The 19,034-nt window shown below is 36.2% G+C and overlaps 1 protein-coding gene across 3 annotated transcripts; it reads right to left on the bottom strand.

Moving 5' to 3' along the window:
- Positions 1–786: 786 nt before the first annotated feature.
- Positions 787–6,811, bottom strand: GPR22 (G protein-coupled receptor 22). Of its 3 annotated transcripts, XM_008942548.1 has the most exons (3): positions 6,759–6,801; positions 6,360–6,611; positions 787–2,382 (listed from the first exon to the last, which is right to left on the bottom strand). In XM_008942548.1, the coding sequence occupies exon 3, from the start codon at positions 2,355–2,357 to the stop codon at positions 1,056–1,058; it is 1,302 nt and encodes a 433-aa protein (XP_008940796.1). In that variant the 5' UTR covers positions 2,358–2,382; positions 6,360–6,611; positions 6,759–6,801; the 3' UTR covers positions 787–1,055. The 3 variants fall into 3 exon arrangements, with proteins under 3 accessions (XP_008940796.1, XP_008940795.1, XP_008940797.1); XM_008942547.1 differs by having other exon boundaries at positions 6,360–6,811; XM_008942549.1 differs by lacking the exons at positions 6,360–6,611; positions 6,759–6,801 and adding an exon at positions 4,313–4,344.
- Positions 6,812–19,034: the final 12,223 nt, after the last annotated feature.

The raw sequence follows: 19,034 nt of genomic DNA, 5'->3' as shown, positions 1-19,034 counted from the left end.
CTGGTTTGTGACAAAGTGGTTGCGTGGCTGTAACTGAACTTCATCAAAGGAGAAGTGAAGTCAAAGTAATACAAAAGTTATTGAGGGCAAGCAAATTATCTTCTGTTTTAGCTGTGACACTTGACAGCCATATCCATCTATGTAGGTGGTATAAATGAAAAATCTCTCTATAAAAGGTCCCCATGTCACACTGGTGGTTTAGCCTTCAGTATAAAAATCTAAGACTTTGCACAGGATTGGCTTGGTTGGTTGGTTGTCTTTTAGCATCAAGCCAAATAATTTTGCCATCTCTGTTTTTTGCCTTCATTTAGCCTGTCTTTTCTCCTCACCTTCTCCACCCTTCCTTTGTAATTATTCAACGTTGTGTATTATCTGTGTAGAAGCTGTGGATCTGAAGTTGTATATGCAAGACTTTTTATTTTTCTTGGCAGTAATGTCAATTTTTGGACAAACACGAATTTCTCCCCTCCCCCCAAATTAAACTAGTTCTGAACCATTAATTGGAGGACATCGCGTGAATGGCTTTGTCTATGTGCACATGGTAATTGGATGCTGGAGAAATTGGAAATAAGCAGCTATCTAAATATGAGGTCAGAATGTGTCCAATTTGTAGGTGTATGGCATTCAGAATATCGCTGATGAATACTGTTCATGAATTAAATTTTAAAATACAGTATCATGCAAAATGTTGAATTTGTGCTTTAGGAAAGTATTCCAGAGTGGAATTTCATTTAAAAATTCTTTTATATTTACAGAGAAACTGAGCCGTACAAATATTTTTAAAAGTTTGCACTTCTTTAAGGCTATTTATTTTCTAAAAAAAGAGGACTTGAATATTTTTGACAAATATACACATGGTGTTACGCTAACAAACAGCCATGCAACATATATCTTACATAATGAAGAAGTTGAATATACAAGACCTACTCTATTTAACAGATATATTGAAAATTTACAGTCTCACCGACAGTTAAAAAAAGGTTTTCTTATTTGGCAGTATTTTTCTACAATTTGTTCAAATACTTCACTTCATGTGTTTTGGTGAATACTGAAATCTAGTCAGTGACAACCTGAGGTACTAAACATTTCTGCCTTACTTCGTGGTCTTCAAAGGTAATCTTTTTGTTCCTTTTAGGCTCTATCCATGAGTTGTGTATTACAGCGTTATTTGGCATGGGGTCTGCTTCCACTATTGAAACAACTCGCTTTTTCATCTTACTTTTCAGAACTTTCTGAAACTTTTGCCTTGTGAATGCATAAAGTAGAGGGTGAAATATGGTTGTTCCATATGCCATTACTAGAAAACATAATCGCAACTTTACCAAAAGGTCACTTGGGCCCAAACACAAGATGGTGGTGTTTAACACGGAGATGGGTGTCCAGCAGAGAAGGAACGTTGAGATAATCAAGAGGGACATTCTGAAGACTCTCTTCTGCCGTTCTCGCCGCTCCCGGTGCCGTTTTACAGCCCGACGAAGAGCAATTATGACAGACACAGAAGTCCTTACGCCAAAGACGACGTTTCTTCCTCCGCTGCTGTGAGACAGGTCCGTAGTGTCGTGCTGAGTGGTCAAAGAAATAGTTTTTTTCTTTCTGGCTTTCTTCTTTTGTCCTGTTGTAAATCTCGTACCAATCCGAATGTTTAGAGCCTGCAGTATTTTGGTGTATGTGATTAGCATGACTATAACAGTGAAGAAAAAGATTGGAATCTGAACGAGAAGGTGGTAATACATTCCTAGCTCAGTGTGGTACTCGTTTGTACTCACGCACAAAAGTGTCTTGTTTTCCCAAGTGCTTGCGCTTTGGAGACTGAAGAAGTTGACTTCGATGAAAGGAATCAGGAAGGAAAAAAGTGAAATGATCCATATTGATGTCATTAATATCACAGCCCTTCCCATGGTCAGAATTCGATTGGCAGGTTTTACAGAGATGTCGTATCGGTCCAGAGTGATAGCGAAGACGTTGATTGCGGTTGAAACGCTTGCAAAAGAGACACAAGCCTCGTGGAAGCAGCAGATGAGAGCAGTGTTACTCTCCAGTGAAAGCAGAAGGATAACTATAGTTAGAGGAATACATCCCACACAAATTATTACATCTAGTACATGAAGGTTCATTGTAATTATGTTACTGACAGAATTGATTAAGTTGGATTTCATACAGTAAAGTACCAGCACAGTGAGGTTGCTGCCAAGTCCCAAAACAATTTCTAACATCAAAAATCCAGTGAGAGAAACTTGAAAGCTTAATGGATATGACAGTGGTTGGTACATGTTGGTGTCGATGTCATCAATGGCATCTCGAACTGTAATGTTAGATTCAGACTGCATGTTGACTTCCAGAATGGGAGAGAAACACATTCTTTTGTTGCGGCTGTTTTTTCTCCTGAAAGGTGAAATAAAATATGGAACTATTTGATTTTTTTTTTTCTTAACATTTGTTGTAGATAAATGCTGGGGAAGGAGGAGGGAGGAAAAGCATCAGTTCTTATCAAACTCTTGGATTACTGTATGCTTAGAGCTTCAGCTGGCATGGACTCAAAAGCCTGAGCATCTAGAATAAGGTCTTTCCTTTTTAAAGGAAAGCTGCATTTGTTTAAAAGAAAAAAAAAATAAAAAAAAGTGAAAAGCTTCCACTTAGGGAGACAAGGCTTTATTTATAGTGATGTGGTTTTTACAAAGGGTCCATTTGTTGAATAAACTATACTTGTGCATTGCCTTTGTATTGCTTTGAGGGTCATTTTAAAAGAATGTTGTTAAGAATTAACAAATTAGTACTCAAGATAATTTTAAAAAAGGCTCTTGTGGAAAAAGAAAGTGATAGGAACATGGAGCACTGTTGCTTACTTATCAGAAAAAGAGCAGTTAAATTATTCATGGCAATTCAGCAACCCCTTATGAAGAGTTTGCTATAGTGTTGTGGGCTGAAACTTGAAGTTCTATTATTCAGCAGAGTTTTACAGAGCTTGAATGCTTCTATTCACTTTTATCTTTTGTGGATCTATGTGTATGAAACCACTACAACAATTTAAAAAAAGTATGTGTAATTTCAAATGCAAAATTTATGTGGGTTTGGGGGAATGGACTTTATTATAAAAAGACTACATTTCTTTATTCTGATATGAATATTCAGTTTCTTCAAGAAATGAGTGCCTGCATGGAGTGGAAGAGTATTTAAATTTATTCCAGAATAGGTTTAAGCGAATAATTTTACAAGACAGCACGTAAAAAGAAAATTGTCTCAGAGCATTTGATTTGTTTGTTTTAAACAAACTGTAATTAAATCCAACAGATTTCCATACGTAGCATGTTTGTCTTAGGGGTAAGAGGTTAAAAAAAAGTAGCATCTGTTACATCTAGGAGATTTCTTCTTTTGAGGCTCATCTCCTTTGTTTTACACATGCTGGTAAGTTATAATTGTAGCATGTGAATGCAATACCTGGTGTTTGTATTTATATTGTCAGCCAGCTCTTGAGTTTCTAACAAAATGAATAAATAAAAGAGAGGTTATTCAGTGTCTTCTTACGATACTTGAAGGGGTTTGGGTTTTTATAGGTAGCTTTAAATGTAAGAGGGGATGTACTTGGCTTGAAAATAAATTTAGATGCAGACCTTTGTTCCACTCTGAATACATTAAAAATGGATAGACTAAGGTGAACAAAAATGAGCTCTTTTAAAGGAAAATATGAATTAAGCACGCTTGGGATACAAAGTGCAAATGGATTTCATCTGCAGTTCTGAAAAGCCTCAATTGCACAATACTATTAATGGTAAATTGTATGATGAAAATTTTTGGTATGCTTCAACAGTTATTTCACATGTGCCTCTTAAATACAAAAGATGTAAATTAGAACGTATTAGTCTCAGGTGTGAAATGGAACAAGAAATATTTCAAAAGCTTTAATTTCTAATTTAGGCAAACTCTATTAGTTTTATATTAACCCTTCAGAATATGATTTTCTCTGTGTATGCTGTCCTGGCTGTGAATGGATTTCAAGAAACCATTCCAAATGCATTACTGGATAAAGGGAGTTCTTTTGTATTAGCAAAAAGCCAGGAGGAAATCAAAAGCAGACAAATGACGGTCTTAACTCTAACATTATGCCAACTGAAATTTTCTGAAAACTTCAGATGTGCCAAGTCTTATGAATAGGTTAAGCATCACCTCCTCATTGCACTGATTAGATTTTTTTTTTAAATAAAAGCAGAAATATTAAGGCAGGGAGCTAATTCACCCAATGCATCACCCTTCTGGACAGTGCCTGCTCCCTTGCAAATGCTGAGCAGTGATGGGGTGCATGCAACTGCTGACCTACCTGTTCTCTGTGCCTCAAGGGCCTTTCAGATCATTGCAGCAGCTTGTCATAAATTGATATATGGTGTCACTGACAGATATTTGACATGCACTGTAACCTGGAAACCAAGCGGTAGCTGGGCTCTTATTTTGTTCCTTGCAGGTTTTCAGCAGCAAAAAATTCTGATGAAACACGGGGATTTCTTAATTGCCCGAGATACTTCTACAGACCAGTGCATATTCTGCATGTCTGTTCTGAGTTTCAGGCCAGCAATAACAATAAACCATCTTTTAAGTGATGTTAATTTCTGTCCCCTGTTGCATTTTGTAGCAGCCTGGTTTTACTTCCCAGTTTTAAAAAAAAAAAATAATTTCTGATCTCTGTGTTCAGAGTGTATGTAGACATCCTTTAGTTTATGGTTGCGTATTTCTTTCTGTAATATTCCTGCTCATTACTTTTGAGTGATGGCTTAGTCAAAGAAGTTGCTATACATCATAAAATCCAGTTCGTGTGCTTTGAGAGTAACCATGAGTTACCTAATTTGGTTTATTTTCATTTAAGGAGAATACGTAACAGACCATAAAATTGAGAGAAAAATATCCATTAGTCATTATGACAAATAAGTTATTTAATGAGTAGCATAGAGAAAGCTTGATTAAACCCTTATTCAGCTTGCTGGTGAAGTATGCATATTCTCCTTTTGGGAATTCATGTTTCATTGTTTCTTCATGCATCAGTAGCTTCCACAATTCTGGTTTTAAATTATAAATCCCTCTTTAAGAAATGCTCACCATTTTAAGAATCAATCATCGCATTCTTCTTTTACTGAAAATCTGAGCAGATGTGTTAGTCTTCCATATATATTGCTGAAGTGTCATGCACGTAAATGGTAATAAAAGTGTGTTCCATGTTTTGTTTCTAATTCCTTTATGTCTTAAGAATACATTTTAGTGATGCATCCTGCTGCTTGTAGGTCATACAGCTAGAAAGATACCCGGTCAACTGCATTCTTCGTATTGTCAGTTGTAAAACTGAATTAGTTGCTGCACGCCCTTGTGAAGGGGAGGAAAAAAAAGGTTAAAAGTAGGGCTTATAATTTCAGAATAATATAATGCAAGAATATATTTTCTAATATCACTTATTTCATGAATTAAAGATTTCTAAAATTGGATTTTACAGATTACAGAGAAAATCAGTTAGTGTGTTCACTATGTGCTGGTAAGATCATGTCATTCCTGTGTCAAGTTTATACAGATCTAGTTTTTTGAACAAGTTTCCTGTTCTCCAGATAGTGCAGGTTACAAAAAACCCTGTCTAGGAGCAATAATTGTTGGATGTTCAGTGCCTGTGACTAGAGCTAGAAAATGTAGCTCTTGTGAGCAGGTAGTTTATATATATAACTCTCCTATCGTCTAATGAGAGATTGAGCAGAGTCAATGAGCTTCGTAGGAAATACATTTTTGTTTTATTTGCACAGTTATAATTTCCTTTCTTGAAATAAACATTTAGCAATTCCGTGTTATTAATAAATGGCTTGAATGTACAGGGGAATGAAAAAATAAGTTATAAAAACCAAACAAAAGCAAACCGAAAAGGGGGATATATTGAGCAATCGGAAATTAGTCATATTATCCAACCTTCATAAAGCAAGAAGTATACACCAATTACAGACTGTCCGATCCTTTAAAGAGTAGCTGAATAAACCTGTAAGATACTTAACTGCCAGTATTTGTAAATACTGCTGAAGGGAGGAAAAAATAATTTCCTTTATAATTTGCCTTTTTATTCTCCCCCGCCCCCCCCTTACTCTATTAGCGTAAACCGTACTGTCTTTATGTTGTACGAACAGAACAGGTTCTTAATATTCTACAAGACTTTCATACAAGATAACATTTTTATATCATTGTGTTTTTAATGAGCAAAGGGAAATAGCATTTAAATATATCCTGGTCTCAGACAGAACAAGATACTATCGTTCAGTGTAAGTTGAATCTGATCCCTTTTTTTTTGCCAATTGTTTTGTTAAATGTTGCTTATTCTGCATACCATAATAAGGAACAGGTCTTACCTCCACTAAAGATTTGATAAATTCTCGATGCAGGTGAAGCAGTTCCAGGTTGGAGGGATTCATTTTGTTCACTTGTTAGCAGAGTAGAAGGGAAATAAGGTAATAAACATATCTTCCAAAAATGACCTTAATGAAAATTTGTGCCTGTACTGTGCCATTGTTTCAGCATACTGCTAATGTATACAACTGCTTTAGTTCTGCTTTACAGGCTGCTGCAGTCTCCCACTCTTCTACTGTAGAATCAATAAGCATCTGAAAATACATAATGAAAGTAATTTAACATACTGAAGGCTTCTTGTCTCCAGAGACACCACTGAGATTCAAGCTTTCTAAAAAAGAAAAGCAGTGCTTCTGTGAGGAAAGCTTGTGCTGGGCAGCTTTTGCAGAATGACAGCCTACCTTGTCGCTGCTCCTCACTGCAGAGAGATGCAGTGCATTCACTAATTTTGATTGGTCAGTGATGTTAGGCTTAAATTGTGCTTCATATATGGGATTGATGCCCTCCCTCCCCCCAATTTATGTAAGGATTCTTTTATAAAAGGACTAAATTTACAAATGATTTATGAATTCTGGAATATATTAAGGGTATGCATGTTTTATTTTTACCTTTTCACTCTTTACTTTGTCTACACTGAGAACCACATGATGGTGAAAAAAAAAGGGATTAAATGTCTATTGCTTAAAAAGCTTCCAACAATCTATATTTGAATGTGCCTACTTTCCATTTGTGATGTCTTTTTTTTTTTTTTTTTTTTTGTGGTCCTAAGAACATCTCTGAAATAAAACTGCCTCTGAGCCATGCTGAATTTCAACAGATATGTTTATATGCAAGTGAGCATTTAGGTCTTGTCTTTTGAATAATTTAGGACAAGTTGCTACCCGCTTTTATGTTAGAAATATTTCTGTTAGGCTTCACAGAGATTATTCAGACCCTTAAAAAGGGTTGATAATTCAGCTTAATTCATGAAGCAGAAAAGAACAATTTTGGTGATCCATCACCATATACAATATATGTATAGTAATGTATGTTGTTAATTTTGTTCAAATGTTAACTTCTAAAAAAAATCCTGTAGGTTTTGAATTTTGCTACAGACCTCGAAAGTTTTTGTAAGGTTATATTGCATGACCTTCTTGACCTTCACCTTGCAAGGGTCACAGGGTGTCTTCATTTTCACTTTTTTGTTTTGTAACTTATTTCTGACTCTGTTCAATCAGTATAAATAATGCTGACAACCACATAATGAGGAGTAGAAGTGTAGAACAGTATCCGTGTGGTTACTGTTGTGTATTACTCTTCTAATTAGTATGACTATTAAAAGAAACCTTGGAAGTAAATTTAATACACAACCCAAAATAATTTTTTTTAAACTGGTTTACTGAAGCAAGTAATTGAAGAATATCCTAGTATTATAAAATGTTCTGCTTGTAGTTTTTCATCTCAAATAACTGTGTGGCTTTTTCTTTTTTGTCCCGCCTGCCTCTCCTTGAATTTAAAGTTTCTATTTATTTATTTAAAGCTTGATAAAATACTAAATGTTAAACATGGTTCTTAAGTAAGCAGCTGTGTTGAGATTACACTTTTGGTCAAATTTTGATGGAGTCCTCTGTTTTTAAGTTATCAATGCAATTATAAAATGCAGTTGACTCAGTTGTCTGCATTTCTTCTTTCTTCCACAGTCATACAATATATTATTTATCTTTAGGTAACAAAATGCTTGATTTATTTTTAAAAATGGCTACATATCCATGTAGTGCGCTTCCTGTTCTGTACTCCTTAACATTCAGAAAACACCAAAGTAAAGATTGCAGAAACTTTGAACGAAGATCAGCAGGTACCAGCTGGCTATGCTGAGTAGCAGCTGATTGAGCTCTTTGAGCTGTCTCTGTGTCGTCTGCCTCCCAAGAGCTTGAAACCAGTGATACCAGCATAGCTCTTAAGGGTGACGTGATAAAGAGGATTCCTGAAATGAAAGCATAAATACTAATATATTAAAGAGATTTACTTGCTTCACTTTCAGTATGTCTTAGGATAAGTAGGGAAGCCTGTCTAAATTTAAAGAGCTGAATCTCCGTCTCTTTCTAATTCTTCAGTGCGTGCCTGAACAAAGATGGAGATACTGGATGAGCTGTACTGTTAGCAAGAAAAAGAGTATGCACCGGGGAAGATTGTAAGGGGATTTGGGATATAGGGGCTCACACGGAGGCAAAGGGGTCACAAAAGACTTCCTATATTACAGGAGGCGATAATGGAAAAAGTTTTATCTGCAAAAAGTGTTTGAGAGGAATGATAAGGAGCTGAGTTGTGAACATATCAAGCTTCAGTTTTCTGGAGAGAAATGAAGAAGCAGTACCATATGGAGGGAATCAGGAGTAGGTGGATGGATAGACATGCTTACAAGCCATTGCTGTGCAGATGCTAGTTAAGATGGTGTGAACAGATGACATCATCCTCAAAGGGTAGATAGGGAAGAGTGGGCAAGAAGAGCCATGTGCAGACACCCAGCATAGACAGAAAAATGTACTGTTCTTATACCTGTTTCTGTATCAGTACCGAGTGGAGGAGAGAGAATTTGACTGGTATTTTGAGTTTTAGGTGAATCAAAAGTAGGGTGGAAGGGTAATGAGAGGGGACCAGCAGGAGTCTTAAACCAGGAGGTGGTGATGAAGGGTCTTAGGACTGAGAATGGCAACACAAGGGGAGAGAGAGTTCCAGGATGTGATAAAGAATAGGGCTGTGAGGGGTTAAGGCTGCTGGGTCTGCTGTAGGGAGAAAATAAATGCAGAGTCAAGAGCCTGAAGCAGGGTGGAGCAGGAGGGAACAAAGGCATGTGCATGTACAGAGACGCTGCATCCGCAGGGGTAGAGAACTACACTTGCATACATCCCTGTAGTACTTTAAAATTGAATTCAAGAGTCAGAACTGTCAGAGTATGTTTTTCTGTTTTGCCGAGAGCAGGAAGTCCAAAAATTTGGAAGTTGTAGTGCAAGCCTTGGTCTTCTTCTGTCTTTTTTTTTTTTTTTTTTTCTTACTTTCTACACACGAGAAATAATGTCCTGGCATGGACTGTTACCATGTTCCTAAGCAGTGGTAGGTGATTTGTAGATCTGGAAGTCTAAACTCTGCTGGTGAGCTAAGATACACCCTGAATGCATCTTTTTGCACTGCAGTTTTTTAAAGAGCTTACTTTGTTAAAAAGAGTCCTTAAGCTCACAAGGTGTAGCAGGGCCAAACACAGTACTCAATTCTGATGTTTTCCATCAGAGGCCTTGACTTTGGAGCTTTAGCATTCTTCTAATGTGCTTTAGGGTTTAGCCACATAAAGCTATCAGACTGTCTTAACATCCAGGTGTCATGGAATAGACACATTCATGAAGATCCTTACTGGCACAGTTAGGAAACTGTATATTTAACTTGTTCTCTGCATTATTCATTTTTTCAGTTTTGATGATTATCTCCCCTGAATGCTTCAACAGTGCTTTCTCTTTCCTTCTTTGGGCTGTGCACGTCTTGTTTCCTGGTTTGAATCTTTCTTCTCATTTATTGGCTATTTAGAATGTTACTGCTTCTGGGTCTAAAGAATTCATCTGTTCTCATGTCTGCAAGAGATTTGGTCTCTTAACTTCTACAAAATTTTTCAGTGACACCATCTCTTTAAAGATTAATTCGCTTTTGAAAAAGATTATTGGGTGATTTTGGACATCTTGCCCTTGATGTTCTTCAGCATTATTTACATGCTGCACCTGCACAATTCCAGCTGGATAGATCCTCCTGTACCTTGCACTTACCTACACTGAGCATTGTGATGCCCAACTCTAGTGCAGCTCTTCTGTATGATTTGTTGTTTCTATTGGTTCTAGCAGCTTATGATCCATATCTAAAATGTGTTTCTTACCTCATTCTGTCTTAGCTTCCTCAAAAATCTGTTGCAAAGAACTTTGTTAGAATGCTGTTGAAGCTCCAGTTAATTTTTAGCATCAAGAAAGATAAACAGTGGATAATAGCAGTTTGGGTTTGGGAGTTGTACTGATGTGCCCTTGTTACGCTGGATTTGTCAAGGTGATCTGTTTTATTTGATGCTGAAATTATGGCTTGCTGGCCTGGATCATGCTGGAGCATGCTTTATGTTGGAAAGGTGTAAATCTGATTCCTATCAAGTACAAAAGTTCTAGTTATAAAAGGTTTTATTATTGTTTAAGAGTGATATGCTGAATAGATGACAAAAACTTGTACATAAGTGCCATTCTGACTCTGGTAATGCAGTCTTCTCTTTCTTTTGACATGAGTACTTTATTCTCATTTCTTTAATCTATTAAGAGTGTTATTCCTATTCTGTAGTAAAGACTGACATCCACAAAGTTAATTTTCCATTCAGTGTCCTATCCTTAATGTTTATTTACTTTTCTCCATGGTTGTTGATTGCCATACAGCTTTCTTTGTTTTGTTATTTTTATGATGACTTATTTAGGTTGTGGATTGTTTTTTGTTGTTGTTGTTGTTGTTGTTTTTGTCTTTTTTGCGTTTTCCCTTTGCCAGAAAACTGTCCTATTCATGAGACATTGCTGATATCAGTTTCTACATTTTAGAATTACCTCCATAGGTAAAAAAAAATCCTTGGATTTTTCATCTTAATTATATATAATTTCATTGTGCTTCCTCATGTATTTGCAAAGATGTACACCATTGAAAGCAACACAAAGACAAGTATGTTTAAATAGATATGAAATATATTATTTATAAACCACATATGTTTAATAATATTACATATATTTCATGTTTTTATATATTTTTAAATACAATGAATATTTTAATTTCCAAAATGTGGAGCTAATGTTAGCATAGCAGCCTGAGTATGGAGAAATTACCTACTTATGCTATGAAATAAAAATGTCTTAGAAGATTCATTTGGATTTATATAACCATTAGGCAAAAGTTATTTGTTCAGTAGTATTCTCTGTCAGTTCAAATGTTGACCTTTTCAGCACTGTAAGTTCCTGTACTCATGAGGAAACGTGTAAGTGACAGAACAGAATGCCCTTTAGCAATTAATACGGAAACTGTGGCTGGTAGTTTTGCCCAATTAAGTGGTTCCAAAGAATGACCGCACCAGTGCTGGTTATCGCTCAGATAGAGAGAAGGCATCCTTCTCATATCAACAGTAAATGTGGTTTAGTGATGTAGCCAAATCATGGAATCATGGTCCTCGTGCATTAATGCACATTTATTTAAGAATTTGTTTTGGGGGAAATATGGCTGGTGAATTTACTAGCAGTTTGAATAACAACAGTCTGACTCCAGCTTTTCTTCATGGAAGTGGTTTGTCCTCTAGTATAAATATCCACAATGAGTGGTGCTGTATCTTGTAGTAGTTATTGGCAAAAATAGTCACTGGAGATATCAAGATAAATTTTTTATTTTTCTTTTCAGATTGCAGTATTGCTGTGGATTTAGTTTTTCCTTCATTAAAATATTATTTTGAGTACTCAGAATTTGAGATATTTCTGCTTTTATAAAATATTCTTTGTTCTAAGTTGACAATTGCTATTGAATTTTGTTGGCGGTTTTCATTATTATGTAAAGGCTTTTGGGGTTCTGACACCATATCTTTTGTATTGCTTCAAACATTCAGACAAAAAAGGCATGTGCTCTCTTAGTTTAAGCTTGTGAAAGTGTGCCTGAAAGAAAGTTGATTCTGTAAGTCAGAAAGTTTAGCACCACAGCTGAAGAATGCTGAAGCTGGCGTGCTGGCACTGTGTGGCTGTAGTATGAGGAAATGTTGCCTCATGCTTTTAATTCACAGGTGTTTGCTTACCTTACTTTCATCAAAATATTTTGTACGTTGAAAGAAGTTTTCAGTGTTATTCATAGAATCATAGAATGATTGGGGTTCGAAGGGACCTTAAAGAACACCTAGTTCCAACCCTACTGCTGTGGCCAGGGTCATCATTCACTAGACCAGGTTGCTCAAAGCCTCATCCAACCTGGCCTTGAACACCTCCAATGATGGAGCATCAACAGCTTCCCTGGACAACCTGTTACAGTGTCTTACCACCCTCATAGCGAAGAACTTCCTTACGTCTAACCTAAATCTGTCCTCTTCCACTTTGAACCTATTACCCCTCAACCTGTCACAACAAGCGCTTGTAAAAAGTTCCTTGCCTGCTTTTTTATAGGCCCTCTTCAGATACTGGAAGGCTGCAGTAAGATCTCTGGAGTCTTCTCTTCTCCAGGCTAAGCAACCCCAACTCTTCCAACTTGTATTCATGGGAGAGGTGTTGCCTGCTGCCTGGGTTGCTCCGTTGCCTAGCATCTGCAAGTCCAAGTTCATGACAGCACTGTGCTAGGTGTATGGCAGAATGACATCAATATAAACATTTCAGTAAGCTTTCTTCCTGGCTTTTTACAGTGAATTTTAATTCAGAAGTAGCTGAACTTAATGTGCAGGGTTTAAAGTTTAGGATCTGGTTGAGGATTCTCCACCAGATATCCTTGACGGTGGGGAAGTCGTGCCTGGGAAAGTATGGGAGATGGGCAGCAGCAGGAGCAGAACTAGCTACCCTGTTACAATCCTTGATGCAGGAGGTCTGTTACACACCTTCCTGCTGTAATATCCTTTAAATGGAATTGCTAATTTAAAACAGAACAAGAGAGTGGATTATTCAACAGAGATCTTGGATAGACTGTTTCTAGTAATTTTTTAAAATAGGAAAGCAGTATGATTTTGTCTTAATTAAGGCAAAGTGTTCACATGCCTAGTAGCATGCATTCTTCTAGCTGAAATTAAGAGACAGAAGCCTTATGATCTTAATTGCCCTATGAGTAGAGTGAACACAACATGAATATGTATCACAACATAAACCATGCCCCTTTAATTTTGTGAAGATCACCCACAGTGTAAGGGTTACCACCAGGGTGGGTTTATACATTGCAGTCTTGCTCAGTTAGCCCCTTGGTAGATTTGCCTTGGAAGTGCTACAAAAAGGACATGATAAAGGAACCAGTAGGCTTGCTACCTTCAGAAGTAAAGTTCAGTGGCCACGCAGAGTAACTCTGCATGTTTCCTTGCAGCAGCAGGGACAGGAGCATGCTTTGTCTTCTTCAGACAACAAAATAAAACCTATGGGCAGTAGTTGGAGTTGTGAGTGGCTGCTCTAAGGGGTTAAATCCACCTGTCAGGGCCCGTGCCCCGTGCAAATACAGGAGCCATGCACATCCGTCTGATAGCAGTGGTATTCCTCACGTTAAGTTCTCAGAATCTGGAAATTGATATGCAGTACTATGTTTTCTTGTCTGATTTTTTTTAAATGATAAAGTACTCTGTCTTCCACTCTTTGCCACCTTGATTCTTGAGTTATTATTTTTACAAGGTTTTTCTGGGAAACTGATAGAAAATCTGTTTATGTAGTGCCATAAAAAGGTGTGAGAGAAATAATAAGCTGTAATGATAAATGCTTAATAGTAGGGAAATAGAACTAAGCTAGTGCAGTATGTCGGCTTCACCGTTTTCTCTTCTAAAAATAATATACATTTGATTGATGTGCTTGTTGATCTAAATTTAGATTTGTGCTGTTATCATCTGAAGTTTATTTTCTTCCTTCTGTTGTTTGGGTGCAATATTTTTCGCAATTTGTGTCTGTAATATAGTTTAATTTTTTTTTATTGATTGTTGAAAAATATCTCACTTTCTTAAGAGGATAAATGAAATAGAAATTCGATACTCTTGATATTCATCAGATTTTTTTAAACATACATATTATAGCTCTAAAGTCTAAAATAAATACCTAAACCGCATTTAAAATGCATGCATATGAAGAACTAATTTTATCCATGAAGCTTCCAAGTACAAGGATTTTTATACCTAAACCGTAATTTCTTCTTTTTTCCATCTCCTAAAGTATTTTTAACCTCACTGCATAATTATTGTATTTGAAATCACTTACTGTAGTACTGAAGAAAACCAGAGCTTATATGAAAAATGCTTTCATTTGCTTTTGGGGGGAAAGGCTGAGGATAACAGTGTCAGTGGTATGTCTGAGGAAAGGAATACTTTTTTGCTTCATATATGCTTGACGCCTGGAACTGGCTTTGCAGTCATTAGCCTTGAAGCTTAGGGTTTATTTTACTAATAAAATCTTGAGGAATTGAAAGTGGTTGGTGGAGACTTTTTGCTACACTGATGAATGATGAGCAAATACATGTTTATGGAGAAAAAAAAAATTGTCAAGTTCTTCAACAGCCTTCACTAATAGTATACTTAATAAATTAAATTGTATAGGTGGAATGAGTTGCAGTCATAGGAACTATAAAGTATGGTTGGAGTGGAAAAGAGGAAAAATGTTATTTGTATTATTTCCTGTACCTTTCAAAGTGAGAAGTGTCAATATTACTAAGCATGCTAGTTACTCTGCAAATTGATGCCTAGGGTTAGGAGCTCCTGGAGGAAATGTGGAAGACAGAATACAGCAACTGCTACAACCTATCTACAGGAAAACCATGTGAGTTATTACATGCTGAGTGTGCCCGTTCCCATGCTGTCTTTCTAAAAGAGAAATTACGGTTCTGGTGCAAGTAGAGGTCTTTTCCAGTCCTCAGTCTTTTCACAGTAGATAGGGAGCCCAGTGAGAGACAAGTGAATATGAAGGAGATTAAAGAAACATTACTCCTCCTGTTAATCAAGCAAATTAGTTTTAATGTGAGGAAGGAATGGAAGGAAAGGAGAGCTTGCCCTTTGAAAGTAGATACTATTTTAAGTCTGCTGGTGGTTAGGTTGGAAATGTTTTTCTCTAAAGTTATTTTATGTTGTAATACCTATTCTGCTGTCTTGCTCCTGAAGGAGAAAAAAACAACTCAGCCAGCCCTTCCTGTTCCCTCCTGGGTAACTTTTTATTTTCTTTGCAGATTTTTCATATATTCTTCAGAAATTTATTTAGTTCACTGCCGTCAAGGTATGTACTTGTTTATTAGATTCATGATAATACCCTGTTTAACACTCCCACTCCAAAACCTTTAAGTCAGCTTGATCACAATTATCAATATGTACTCTGTTCTAGAATAGAATACTTCAATAAGAATTTTCTAGTGGTGGTTGAGTATGTACGGATTATATGGCTCTTTGGATTGTCAGTTAAATGCATATCTTGAGGCTGGATGATAGCAAGTACTTAATACAGTTTGTGAGAGTATAAAAGCTACTCTCGGCAATCTTGAAGCCTGTAGGCAAAGCAGCCATTACATTGTACTTTGGGGTCATAAAGGTTGATATTAGTTACAGAAATATTAGTTTGTATTCAGTGCTCTTAATCTAGAACAAAAAACCAAACCAAAACAGTTTGAGATAGGGTGAATTAACACTTTAAGGATTTTAGCTGCTTGTGCAATGTCCATGACCACAATATCTGAGCATTCTGTATCTGCTTCATAGTTTACATCAGTCCGTTTTGTAGAAAAACAGTTTGAATGCATGCTAGAAGCCTAGGGCAGATCTGGAAGGTCTGTCTGTATTTCATGAATCTGTCCAGTCTCAATAATACAAGACCTATTTCTTTTTGAAAATTACAGGATCTGTATAAATTTACCATATTTATTCTCTTTGCAGGTCTTTAAGCACAGATTTTTTTATGTCTAACTATACTTGACAAAGAAAGTTAAGCCAAAGCAATGCTTTGGAGTTATAATGAGCAAATTGAGGTTTGAGTGGAAAAATAGTTCATATATCTAAATCTTTCTCTCAGGACATTAGTTTTTTTCCTAAAGTAATGTATTGGTTAAGTCAGAATATAAATTATTTCTTGCACTAACCTTACTTCTATCTAAATTGCTTTAAGCCCTCAATTGCATTGGAAGAGGGGGGAGCAAAACAAACACTCAGAACATGCAAATAATTAATGAGATTAAAAAAAAACCTATCAATGAAACACTATAGAACTCTCTACTTCATCATCCAGATTTGCAAAATTAAACACCCCTCCACCATCTCTAAGGAAACAGGCCTCACAGCATGCAAGATTGTTAAACAGAGGACAAAAATACAGAACCACATTTGGAGAATATTTCATTGGATTTTGACATTGCTTCTGACATCAGCTAGGAAGTTAAATTAAGGGTAAAGATATTTACTAAACAAAACACATAATTATGTAGGACCTAACAGTTAAACAAATCAATATTACAAACAGAACAAACTGGATAAAATGCTTTTGTGTACGGCGCTTTGGGTTGTGCCATACTGGAAGAACTTCTCAATTATATATTAGGTGCCTTATATTTTGGTGCATTTCTCTGACTCTCCCCAGTATAACCTGTGTCTTACGCGTGTGTGCGTGTGATGTGGCAGAAAAAAGAGGAAAAGATATATATGTCTATTTTGGATGAGCCAGGCATGGAGTTGGTAGGATGAATTTTTGATGAGAACTAAAGGAGTCAGATGCAAAGATGGGGAAACTGTGAGAATTGCTACAAGCGTGATTCACATGCTCTGCAGAATTATTTATATAGGCTTTCCTTGTTTTCTTAATCTTTTGCTGTGAGTGGACAGAGAATATTGAATGTTGAATTTCATGGTTGCTTTTGTAGGAAACTGCTAAGAGCTTGACTTACAAACCTTGATTTTTTTTTTTTTTTTTGGAAGATCAAAAAGTCTTCAGCAGTATCAGTATTTCTTCACTTTGATACACAGTATATTTCCTTTGGTATGACTGCCATGTGTGGTGATTCACTGGATAGGATCCTGTAATCAGCTGGGCACAAAATTGCCTTGAATGGATTTGCACATCCGCAACACAAAGAAATAAGAATGGAAACAGGATTGATCCCAAAAATTCCATAGACCAGCAGCTGCAGAGAGGACTGTGGACTGTAGAGAGTCCACATAAAATTGCTAATCTGTAATTTAAAATCTTTGTTTAAATCTGTGTTTATGATGCAAAGTTTATTTCCTCTTTCTGTGCTTGCCTGAAAGTATCTGTATTTTCAAAGTTTGGTTTAAGATTGCTGAGAGCTGCTAGTTATAGATGCTGAAGAAATGAATTCACCAAATCACTAATGTTTTTAATTTTTAAGTTTCTTTTTAGAAGCCCATCCATCTGATACAATTTAATATTCTGTTCTTGTGCAGAGTCTTGGCTAATGCATCTGTTGAATGAATAAATAAATGGAAAGAAATGCGGTTTTAATTCTGGCAAAAACTATTTTTATTGCTTGCTTATAAAATTGGCAGCAATATTCTACTCTGGGATAGCATTATTGGTTACTGTCACAGTGGAATAATAGTAGCAGTTAGAAATAAGTTTGAATTTAGCTGAATTTTATAACTCAGGCTTTTATTTTTTATTTTAAAATAATTCTAGCATCTGCAATAGGATGCAAGATGATGGTTTCTCTTTTGACAAATATTACACATTCACAGATTAATGTATAGCTTCTAATCTCCATTAATTACTATTATCTAGCAAGTGCTTGATAGATGTTAAAGTCATCTGACACTGTGAGTAGGTCACAGATTGGGCTAGCCTGTTCTCTGATTGAGGCTCAAGAGAGCAGCCAGGCAGCTACTGATGTACCCTCTGGACAGAGATTTCTTTTCTTTGTCTGCTTTTTGGCTTTTCACATCCTACTGAGTTAGTAATTTATTTATTTGTTTTGGTATTTGGATGCTATTTGAACTTTTAATGAGGAAATTCTGTTATGCTCCTTCTGGGATGACAAAATAGTATCCAAACACTTTTAATTGCAGTACCCAACTCTTTGCTGTTGTGTTTTGCTGGAAAACACAGGGTTGCTCAGAATGCATGCTGTGTCCACCTCCCAAGGCCTTCTCAGCACTGTGCCAGATCCTCATCTGCCACGCCTGGGGATTCAGGGTGCTGACTGAGCTGGAACAAGGCACACTGGGTTGCTCTTGAAATCTGTGGTTACTCTATTAAAACTCTGCTGTCATCACTGCCACTGACAAACAGTGCTCACTGTGAGTCTGTCTAGTTTGGCTGAACAGTGTGTGCAAAGTAGTTATTCTACTTTGTACTGCTTATGTATCCTATGATATATATACTTATAATTTGTATGAATCTGTATATGTATACATATGCATATATGTATACAAAGAAGTATACCATGGTTATGAAATTGACTTTAGTTTTCTAGAAGTGGTGTGAATTACACTTTTTCTGTCAACAGAAACAAAAAATATAATAGAAACAAAACCAAACAGAAAAAAATATATTTGTTTCTGTAGGAACAGTTGTTATTTAATCTTGCACTGAAACCTTTCTAGCAGTCATGTACAGTGAAATTAGTGTCTAACACTTTTTTTCCTTCCTTGGTCTTGAGTTGTGACTAAAACTTTCTAATGTCTTTGCTGACTGGAATGAAAATGCAGTTACAAAGTTTTTATACGACAACAGTGAATTGTCTTGCTTCAGTTGCTTTGTTACAACTGTTAAGTGGCCATTTAACAGGAATTAGCATATGTCCTTCAGATTTTCCTATCAGAGTTGACATTACAAGTAATTACAAACAGTGTACTGTTTGTTTCATGCTTCTAATTGCTTCACAAAAATCTTGATTCTGGTCTTCCAACATCCAAGAACGAATGAATAAATTGTTTTCTGTGCTCATGAAAATCCTTTCTGGTGATGTATGTACATTTAACACTTCAGTATAATTTCATTAAGGGAAATTTC

Source organism: Merops nubicus, unplaced genomic scaffold (assembly GCF_000691845.1).
Source record: "Merops nubicus isolate BGI_N331 unplaced genomic scaffold, ASM69184v1 scaffold7056, whole genome shotgun sequence".
NCBI lineage: Eukaryota > Metazoa > Chordata > Aves > Coraciiformes > Meropidae > Merops > Merops nubicus.
Note: the sequence above shows the minus strand (reverse complement) of the source record. Positions and strands in the feature narration are given on the sequence as shown.